The 10,791-nt window shown below is 44.6% G+C and overlaps 1 protein-coding gene across 9 annotated transcripts in view; it reads right to left on the bottom strand.

Annotated features, from left to right (window-relative positions):
• LOC119263554 (B-cell receptor CD22-like) overlaps window positions 1-6,666 on the bottom strand; it is a 12,325-nt gene extending 5,659 nt beyond the window's left edge. For 8 of the 9 annotated variants that reach the window (XM_037538975.1, XM_037538968.1, XM_037538966.1 and 5 more), the window contains exons 1-7: window positions 6,348-6,666; window positions 5,812-6,033; window positions 5,340-5,585; window positions 2,783-3,046; window positions 2,463-2,702; window positions 2,052-2,142; window positions 1,906-1,942 (exon numbers count right to left, since the gene is read on the bottom strand). In XM_037538975.1, the coding sequence (XP_037394872.1) occupies window positions 1,906-1,942; window positions 2,052-2,142; window positions 2,463-2,702; window positions 2,783-3,046; window positions 5,340-5,585; window positions 5,812-6,033; window positions 6,348-6,462 (1,215 nt within the window). In that variant the 5' untranslated portion in view covers window positions 6,463-6,666. The remainder of the gene's footprint in view (window positions 1-1,905; window positions 1,943-2,051; window positions 2,143-2,462; window positions 2,703-2,782; window positions 3,047-5,339; window positions 5,586-5,811; window positions 6,034-6,347) is intronic. The other variant, XM_037538970.1, reaches the window with a different exon arrangement.
• Between the last annotated feature and the right edge of the window lie 4,125 nt (window positions 6,667-10,791).

The raw sequence follows: 10,791 nt of genomic DNA, 5'->3' as shown, positions 1-10,791 counted from the left end.
AGAGCTGGGGGGCTCTGTATGAGAAGCTCCGCCCCTGATGGAGCTTTATTAGTTCTAGGTACCAGTAGTGAGCAGCACCTTGTGATCTAAGTAGGCGTGATGGTTCATAGTGGGAGAGAAAGTCACTCAGGCGCTGAGGGGCGAGTCCGTTTAGAGCTTTATAGGTCAGTAATAGGATTTTATAATCAATGTTCTAGTGATATTAGTTACATGTGTGTTGAAGGACAGATCAGCGTCCATCACGACACCAAGATTTAACAGATGAGCTCGATGCAGCTGAGGGGTTGTTAAGTTTAAGTGTTGAGTTAGACAGTTTGTTTCTAGCTGCTTTTGGACCAAGAAGCAGGACCTCTGTTTCATCAGAGTTAAGTAGCAGAAAGTTACTAGACATCCAGTCTTTTACACAGTCCTCAATGTTGTCATCTGGTTTGCTTGATATATATAAGGTGTTTACTGACAATGGTGCCTAATGGTAGCACATATATTGTGAATAATATAGGTCCTAAAACAGAGCCTTGAGGAACACCATACTTTACTTTTACAAGGACAGATGATTCGCCCTTTACATTAATGAACTGATAGCGATCAGTGAGGTAGGACCTGAACCAGGAAAGAGCTGTTCCTGTTACCCCTACAGGGTTTTCTAGTCTATCTAGTAGGATAGACTGGTCTACTGTCTCAAATGCTGCACTAAGATCAAGGTGGACTAGCAGAGACACATTTCCTTTGTCAGAGAAAAATAAAAAGATCATTCACAGTTTTTACTAGTGCTGATCTGTACTGTGATGTGGCCTAAAACCAGACTGGACTTGGCTGAACTTCTGCTACTGGTTGGCTTTCTGCTCATGATTTAGTGACGCCCACAAGGCAAACAACAGTTCACAGATTGATCTGGGTCCACTGTCGAGTCTTGAGTGTCCAGTAGACAATACTCTAGCCCTAAATGATGTGGAAAAGCTGGTGCCTTTAGAACCTCCAGGCTGGACTCCTGTAACACCATTTTAGCTGGACGCTCCAACACCTTATTAAATAAGCTCCAACTGGTCCAGAGTGCAGCTGCAAAAAACTTTGACCATATATCCCCAATCCTGTCATCCTCACACCGTCTGCCTGTTAAATTTGGTGTAGAGTATAAAATCCTTCTGATAAAGTGTGAATCATTAAATGGCCCTGCAGTATCGTAGTGAATTCATTCAGTCATATGAACCCAAAATAACGACTCGCTGACGGTTCCTCAAATTAGAAAAACCACAGCAGGGGCTCAAGCTTTTTCCTACGTATCCCCAAAATTGTGGGATCATCTCCCGACCTCTGTTCGGGACTCAGGCTGATCTGCACCTCACCATCATGAACTGACCCTCATGAACTGACCCTCCTGCTGCTGCTGCACAAACTCAGTCCATCTAATTAACCGGTGCTCCAGCTGTTTTCCCTCGTTGTGAACTATAATACTTTATACTAATGCTGCTTGCTATCCGGTGTGGTCCAGAGGAGGATGGGAGCAAAGATGTCCTGTTGGTCTCAGCTGTTTTTTCCAGCAGGCTGAGCTGCAGGCATTACACTGTACAAATGTAAACCTACTAAACACCTGGCAGGTGTGACGGCTTCAGATAGGAGTCTGTGTACAAACTACATTCCTCACTGTTTCAACATGTTTTGCCTCTTTTCTTTCAAAACCATATTTACTGTGTGTAGCGCTTCAGTTCTGTCCTTCAGACTGAAGGTTCTTCTATAATGAAACGCTTATTTGAAGACGCATCAAACCTAAAACTGCTGCGAGCTGCAGGTGAACAGCATTGTGGGAATGACAGACAAAGTCCTGCACATCAAATTGGAAAGGAAAGGTTGTGTTAACCTGTTGGAAGCTCTAATCTAATGTGTTTTGTTTGGGTTGATTCTCAGTACCTGAACATCTGCTCCTCCCTCTGCTCCTCTCTTCCTCCTAAACACACAGATTAAACACAGACAGGCTGTTTTAGGAGTTTCCATTTGAGGATAAAATTGAGCTCCTGATTAAAACTGCATTTCATAGTAATAACCAGCTCACTCACTGAAGACAGACAGCAGCAGTAATAAGAGACAGAACCAGAGCAGAACCGACTCCAATGGTTCCCCACACAGCAAACTGCTTCCACAGCCCAGCTGAACAGAGATAAAGAACCTTTTAGAACATTTATACAGATAAACACTTTTAGAATAAAGTACTCTACAGCAGTTTAACTCCACCCATTCAGTCTACAGTAATATAGCCCCGCCCCTTAGGCTTACAGCAATTAAGCCCCGCCTGGTTCCCTACAGCTGTTTTGCCCCGCCCACTCCCAAAGTGATGCGATTGCTGTTCCTGCAGAAAATCTGTAGCAGATGCTACCGACCTGTCCTGCACTGCCCTGAGGAAAAACACAAAAGGCCTGATTTCTGACTAATAGTCTGATAAAAAGGCAGCATAACATCCCATAACACACCTGATGTAAGAGTCCATTCTGATGAGGTGGATGATCCGTATGGATTCTCTGCCATACAGTAGAAAACTCCATCTGCTCCTGCAGCTAAAGTTAAACTGGCTTCTTCTCCAACCTGTGTGATGTTCCCTCTTGTCTTCCTGAACCAGGTGTAAGAGCTGGCAGGGTTGGAGTCGCTGACACAGACCAGCGTGACGGAGCCGTTAACCTCAGTCTCAGATACAGATGGAGGTCTGGGAGAGTCTGAACGAGACAGAGACTCGACTAGTTACTGAGCTTCTTACACCCAGAGAAAAACATCATACAGAACAAACTGCTCTTACATAACACATCCAGACGGGAGGGTCCAGAGCGGCTCTGTCCGAGCTGGTTCTGAGCGGTGCAGTAGTAGAGTCCGCTGTGCTGGGAGCTGATGCTGGTGATGCTGTAACTCTGTCCTGTTCCCAGCTCTACGTCTGAGCTCTGATTAAACCAGGAGTAGGAGAGAACAGGAGGGTTTGCATCACTGCTGCAGGTCAGAGTCACTGAATCTCCCTCCATTATCTGTCCAGAGGGAAGAATGACCGCTCTGGTGGTCTTAGGGGAGTCTGAATGGAAAGGTGATGAACATTCAGGTGTTGCGTATATAAATAAAGCTGTTCTACAATGAAGCAGGATCACTGTTATTCTTTATTAAGTTGTTTGGTGTTTGAAAAGCTGCTGAATTTATAATTATTACGTTTATTAACACGGCAGCATAGACAGAAATACATTTTCAGGCAGGCCTGTTAAAAAGGGCCAGTTCATGTCCCACAACGTCTCAACATCAGGATACAGCTTGTTCCTGACAGCAGTGCAGTCACCCTACATATTCCAAGGCTTCTGCTCGGCAGTGATAAATAAACAATAATAAGACTTCATCAAACCATCAGACATCTTAGGCTAAAGCGTACTGCCTCAGCAGGCATGAAATATGTTCCTGAACCATTTATAGCAGTGCATGTCTGAGGTGTCACTGAGCAAGACACCTAACCCCCAACTGCTCCCCAGGTGCCGTGGATAGGGCTGCCCACCACTCCGGGCAAGTGTGCTCACTGCCCCCTAGTGTGTGTATTCACTAGTGTGTATGTGGTGTTTCATTTCACGGATGGGTTAAATGTGGAGGTGAAATTTCCCTGTTGGGATGAATAAGTTTCACTTAAACTTAAAAACTTAACTAGACATTTAATTTTTAAATGTCCTTTATAGCTTTTACTGTAAAAGAGCTTTGTAAGGACCAAATTCACCAAAAACCAACAATGACAAAAAAAATTTAATTCATTTTGGCTTTTTCAGATCTTTGTCTTTCAAAGGCAGGATTCACAGAAAACCAATCAAATTTCATCTTTAATGCAGCTTAATAAACATTCTATGCTCATTTGATTGGGTAGGTCTGCAATCGATTTGGGTGAGTCCAGGCCTGCCGCGGCCTAACAGTGGTAACGTGGCTGGTGTGGTTTTTCCGCTGGGGCGGTTCTGTTATTCCAGTCTAAATCAGAGGCCCAGTCTCATACCTGCACTCTGCTGCCTTGTTCTACCCACACTGTCAGTCCACTCTTCCACATCACCTCTACTGCTTTAATACCTGCGATCCTTCACAACCTGGATTAGGACCTTCCTCACACCATCACTCGACTCGGTTCTAAAACTCTTATTCATGCAGGTTCCTCTATTCTACTTCAGTGCTATTTACTCCCTCTTGTGGAGAACCTTCAACCTGATCAGCTTAGGTGAGTGTGAGGTACAAGCTGGTCCATGAAGTGTTTCACATCTAAAACTGGAGCCCCAAATGTATTAATATGCATGTTTTGTAGTTGTTATACATTTAAAATGACAGACAGGCAGCATGGAGAACATGATAAAACCACCCATGACTAAACGGCTGCACAGCCCATATGACCAGCATCACCTCATCTGCTTGGAGATAAACAGCACAAGACCTACTGAGCTCCATCACAACCAGCCTGTTCAATCAGCACAGCATTCAACACCTTACACTAAATAAGAGACCAACACAAGATAAAAGGGATTGTAGCAAAATCACACCAACATATACAGACCTTTAGCTAAAGAGTTCAAAGTTCACAACAACCAAAATCACAAATACTCACAGCAGAAATAAACCAGATTAAAATACTACAGCATATAAAATCCCTTCAGTGTTACTGACCAGCACTGGCCTCTGTCCCATTTACACTTGATTTAATCTGCTTATCAATTAATCTTCCAGCATGAATTTTCTCCAATAGATTAAACATCAGTCCCTCAGCTGCATCAGCAGCTGTTATATTAGCTGGTTCTGCTAAATCTGGCACCAGAACCTTCTGATAGGAAAAAACGAGGCCAGTTGTTCTTAAACCAACGTGTAAATTTGGCCTGTCAGCACTGACTAGACTGGTCAAGACCGTTTCCTTAAGCGTCCTGAGCCAGTGTTTCTCTGCACTGCTGACTGGCTGAGGGCAGAGCACTGAATCTGATGGAGGAGTTAGGAGTATAAAGGGTTCTGTAACCGGCGCCCAGTGACATGGACGGAGATCACGGCCACAGATCCTACAGCTGTAAACTGGACCGCCCCTCCGGTTTCACTGATCAAAGGCCTCAGTGTTTAGGAGAAAACATTGTGACTTATTTCAACACAATTATTTCTTATTTTTTGCTCACTGTAATGAAAAGGGTGGCGTTCCACTGCCCATAATGGAGGCAGCGTCTCTGAGCTCTGCTCTGATAAATCATTCCTGACCAGTGGTTCCACTGGTTAATAGTAAATACGTTGAGTCAGATGTGCTGGAGAAGGAAAAACACCCCAAACACTGCTTTAGATTACTGAACAGATTATTAATACACATGATAATCTGCACTCACACACTGGAGGAGAGTGGAGACGACTGCCTCTAACAGCACAGCTGTAGCTGACCGCTTCACTGACCACAGCTACAGGGCAGGAGGCAGATTCACACTCAGATACAGGCTGTCCGTTCCTGTACCAGATGTAGGTGGGGTTGTTGGGCAGAGTGCAGGTGGAGCTGCAGGTCAGTGTTACTGTCTGTCCCTCTGACGCTGTGACTGCAGGACCTTCCACTTTCACCTGCAGGCCTTTATCAAAAACACCTGAAATACAATAAATGAATTATAGATAAAAACATTATGCATAAAAAATTAAACAATCAAAAACACAAACTGAATTATATTAGAACTGTATAATCAGCGTCTCTCAGAGTGACTGAACATGAGTTCACTGTAATCCAGTGGAAGCTGCCAGTGAGATGATCGAGCGAGTGCAGGATGTTCTGGAGGTTCTGTTCTGTTCTGAGGGCAGATTAAAGTGAGGTCTTACAGACGGCAGGAGAGCCGAGCTCCTCGTATCCTTTCACAGCGCAGGAGTAGCTGCCAGCATCCACAGTTCTGTCTCTCAGCTCCAGTTCATTTCTGTTCTGGTCAGATACAGGCTGTCCGTTCCTGTACCAGATGTAGGTGGGGTTGTTGGGCAGAGTGCAGGTGGAGCTGCAGGTCAGCTTCTTTACTCCTCCATCTGTATCTGACACTGTAACCTTCAGATCTGCAGGTGATTTTAAACAAGGTTTAGTGTTATTTTCATCTGTAGACACTCTTCCAGTTAACTCCCCTCACTGTATGTTATCTAGTAGGGGTGTGTATGGACACTCGGTTCACTGTTCCAGGGGTCAGTATCTGAACACTGAAATCACTGCTGGGGTATTTCTTACGCTGCATAATGTAAAGTCAGGGAGGAAATAATACAGATCAACTTCCTTTTTCCTTCCCTGAGATTATCTGACTATCCACTCATTCACCCTTACAGACACTGGAATATCGGAATCAGTCAGAATGCAGGTCTTTATTATCCAGAGTTACCTGTGACAGACAGAGTGACTCCAGGTCTGCCAGAGTATCTGCCGTCAGGATGATCAGTGTAGAATCTGAAGCTGTATGTGTGAGCGTCGCTCTCTCTCAGGTCAGTGATGGTCATTCTACAGGAGTTCAGGGTCCGGCTGTACTGCACTCTCCCCTCATACTGATCAGACTCTCGTACATCCTCAGGCTCAGCACCAAACTTCCACTGACTTTCAATGAACCAGAGTGATCTATTCACTGTGAGTCCTTCAGGGTGTTTATAAGAGCAGGACAGATCAACTGATGATCCTTTCAGACCACAGACACGTCCAGGAGTGTAGATCACTCCCCACTGCTGATCAAGCAGTTCACCTGGAACACAGAGTCACAGCCAGGAAGGAGGAATTTTATAATATTAGAATATCAGTCTGCTACTGAGTAACAACACTATCCAGCGTTATACCCTCAGAAACAACCTTTGCTTTATAAAATGATGAATGTAGCTCTTTATAACTGTTTGAAGTCCCAGTCGTTCTGCTGTCTAACATCTCCAAAGAATGACCCTCATTAAAAGTCCATGTAGAGGTGTAACTAAAGCTCTTCCTCTCAGAAAAGCTGAGGGAACAGCAGAGAGACACTGGCAGTGAGACAGACAGAGACAGTGAGAGAGAAACGTACTACAGTAAATACACATTGCTATGGCCTCAGGGAAAAGCCTGGACCCCGACTGGACTGGGAGCAGATCGGAGGAGTGAAGATGGGATTATAGACGCCCCAAACCACAGGATAATCTGGGGACATCGTTGTTTAGGATCCCTCTGATATTGGAGACCTTCTGCAATTTCAGATTTGGCCCAGTTATCCTGTAGTGTCTGTGTGGCTACCTGTCTGTCTGTGCCTGTCTGTCTGCCCTGTGATGGACTGGCAACCTGTCCAGGTTGAATCCTGCCTTCCACCCATTGCCAGTTGGGATGAGTTCCAGCTCCTCCGTGACCCAGAAGGATAAGCGGTTTAGACAACGTGTGCATTTTATTTTATTCACTACATTTAAATGTTTTGGGGCTTTTACCAGGGGGCGGGGCTTAGAGGAGGGCGGTCACCTGCAGTCTGTATTTGTAGCCTGATTTTGAGTGACAGGTCTTCTGAACAGCCTCTCAGCATTAACCGCCTCCAGCACGGGAGAACATGTGGTACTGAGAGCCGCTATGAGTGCAGCGCTGTTCCGATGTTGTGGACTGTGTTTTAAATTATTGATGAATCATGTTTATCAGTCTTGTGTCCAGCTGTGAAAAATGATGTCATTTGGGAAATTATATTTACAGAAATCAACAAAGTCTGTAAGATAAGATAAAAACGTCTCTTCTTTTCCATCAAACCCCTTTAAACCAGTTTATAAATCACTGCTTGTGTTGGTTTTCACCAGCTGGTCCAGCATTTCTGGATTCCCAGTCCTTCACCATCTACTCTGAAGCACTGACGCTGTGGAAACGTGTGTTTAGTGGGCTTTAACTCCGGCTGTGCTCGGCGTCTCACTCCTCCTGCAAGTTCATCAACCAGCTCATCTGAGTGTCTCTGATCATCATTTTCATCCTGCAGCTCCAAATTAATCTGAGCTCTGTACAAATTTAAGGAGCTTCAGAAGAAGAGAGATGAAATCTCCACCGGTCACTAAAGCAGCAGCTGAACTCATAATTAATCAGTTATTAATCAGCCTTTGATCAGCTGATAGCAGCAGCTGGCCAGTGCAGCTTCCCATAATGCACCTATAGGAGCCTAAATGTAGCCTAGAGCATTAGAATGTGATTATTGAAAATAATGCAATATTTAAGTTTATTATTAATTACAGTTAATTTTATTTGAAGGATTTGAAAGTTGATATGATATCATTTACAAGTTAAGGTACCTCAGCAACATATAAAAAATAATTGATGTATGTTGTTTAAGGATAGACATATAGAACAGAATGGTCGCCTCTTGATAGCTCTGCGCTGTGGGAGGGGCTAAGAGAGAGTAACAGAGGGGGGAGGGTAAACAGTGGTCTGTTCGCGCTGGAGAAGAAAAGATGGAGTGGTAAAGCCAAACAGTTTTTCGACCTCACTTTAGCTCTCCTTGTTGGTTAACTTTGGAACGAATTTTTGGAAAGGAATCTGTTTCAACCTGTCTTTCAAGCAGTAAAATGTTCAACTTTCAACCAAGTGGTTCTGTGGAATTTTTGTCGTATTCTTCCCTATTTTTTTTTTGGTGGACTTAAACCAAAGGGAGAGTGGTAGAGCGGCAAGCTAAGGCTCATTACTACATGGAAGCTATAGCATCTTCTGTTTAATTTCCATGTGATTGATCCGGTAAAATCAATCATTTGAAATGCGGTTCTGTGTGACGTCGTGACGAGTTCTCAGGGTTCTGATCGATTTCAGTGTGTAAATCCAGACCAACGGGAACTTCATGGCTGTTTGGAGTGGAAATGGAATGAATAAGGGGGGGGTCTGACTGTAAGGGGGGGGTCTGACTGGCTGTGAGGGGGGGATCTGACTGGCTGTAAGGGGGGATCTGACTAAGGGGGGATCTGACTGGCTGTAAGGGGGGGTCTGACTGGCTGTAAGGGGGGATCTGACTAAGGGGGGATCTGACTGGCTGTAAGGGGGGATCTGACTAAGGGGGGATCTGACTGGCTGTAAGGGGGGGTCTGACTGGCTGTAAGGGGGGATCTGACTAAGGGGGGAACTGACTGTAAGGGGGGGGATCTCACTGGCTGTAAGGGGGGATCTGACTGGCTGTAAGGGGGGGATCTGACTGGCTGTAAGGGGGGGATCTGAATGGCTGTAAGGGGGGATCTGACGCTGTAAGGGGGTCTCTGACTGTAAGGGGGTCTCTGACTGAACAGCACTGACCATATTAAGGTATTCCTGAGTCCATACAGTGACAGACATGATGTGGTTCATTATCACTGAGAACAATTTCCTGCATGTGTTTTAAACATTTTATAATTTAATAGTTTGTCTCTGGAAAGTTCTGGTGAAGCTTTAAGCAGACTGAACCTCTTCATTCTGAACATCATGAACGTTTACTAGAATTAAAGGTTCTGCCTGTGTTCTGTCCGGGTCATCCTGGAAAAGCTGCTTCCAGTTATCTGAGGATTTTATTGATCAGTGATCATGAAGTATCTCAGTATCACAGTTTGCAGTGACAGCGTTCAGATCTGGAGGAACGTTCTTCCTCAACGGAACGTCTGAAATCAGCACTGAAAGCTGCTTATTTGGTTCTGAATTTCTTCTAGAATTACTTTTCTTCAGTTTTGCTGACAGACTGACTGACACTCACACTTCTGCTGAGGGGCGGCGCGGTTCTGGACCTTACAGTAGTATCTGTCCTGGTCAGATGAGCTGGTGGAGATGAACCAAACTGTGGCTTCATATGAACATCCTATAATTTCTCTATTCCAGTATCCTGTATATCTGTATCTGTACCAGCTGTAGTAACAGTTCCCTTCAGGCCAGCAGGTGGAGCTACAGGTCTGTTTCACCACTGTCTGTCCTGCAGGTTTACAATCCACCTTCACCTGCAGAACTGAACACACACACACACACACACACACACACACACACACACACACACACACACACACACACACCCCATGTATCAAAATGTTGTGAAGCAGAAGTTTTATTAATGTGTTTATGAGCAGAAAAGACTTTGATCAGCAGTGTTTAACACTGTAGCTCCACTCAGAACATCAGATATCAGAGATATGAGCTTCACCTGCAGACAGTCTGAGTGGAGCCACAGTGTGAAACACTGCTGAGAACATTCAGAACATTCACTGGACAGTCAGTAAAGCTCCAGCGCTATGATTATATTTCATAGATTTCATTTCATATCAGAGAGAAAACATTTAAAGGGTCAACACACTACAAATTTCTCCTCTTCTGCTTTTCCCTCTGATGTCCACTTACACTGTTTGAGTGGATTAATGTCCCAAAACGTCTTCAGAATCTATTCATTTATAAATGTTTTGTTTAGTGACATCACAAAGAAAACGAGCAGTAAACCGGCCGCCTGTGTCGTTTATATGGACTGTCTGCGCTGAGGAGTGAACGCTATGACCCGGTCCGGGTTCAGAGACCAGCACACGACAAAATACCAAACAAAACTACTAACGGTTTAAAAATCCAACAAACCTGAAAAGAAAGACAGAAAATATTAAATCTTCCTGAACAAAAACACAAAACCCAGAGAAACAGAACCAAACCCAAACAATGGCAGCCAAACCCTCACCTGGAGAAGTTCTTACTAAAATACACTGAAAGGGAAAATATGTACAGAATATACCACAGGCTAGCGGGTTTAAATGGGCCGGGCTAAACCGGGTCAGAAGGCCGATTAGTCTGGGGCGACTGCTGTCAGGTCCAGGTTTAGAGTCACGTGGGCCTTAAACTCCACCGCTGTGTCTTCAATTCCTGGGTCATTT

Source organism: Pygocentrus nattereri, chromosome 6, assembly GCF_015220715.1.
Source record: "Pygocentrus nattereri isolate fPygNat1 chromosome 6, fPygNat1.pri, whole genome shotgun sequence".
NCBI classification, from domain to species: Eukaryota; Metazoa; Chordata; class Actinopteri; order Characiformes; family Serrasalmidae; genus Pygocentrus; species Pygocentrus nattereri.
Note: the sequence above shows the minus strand (reverse complement) of the source record. Positions and strands in the feature narration are given on the sequence as shown.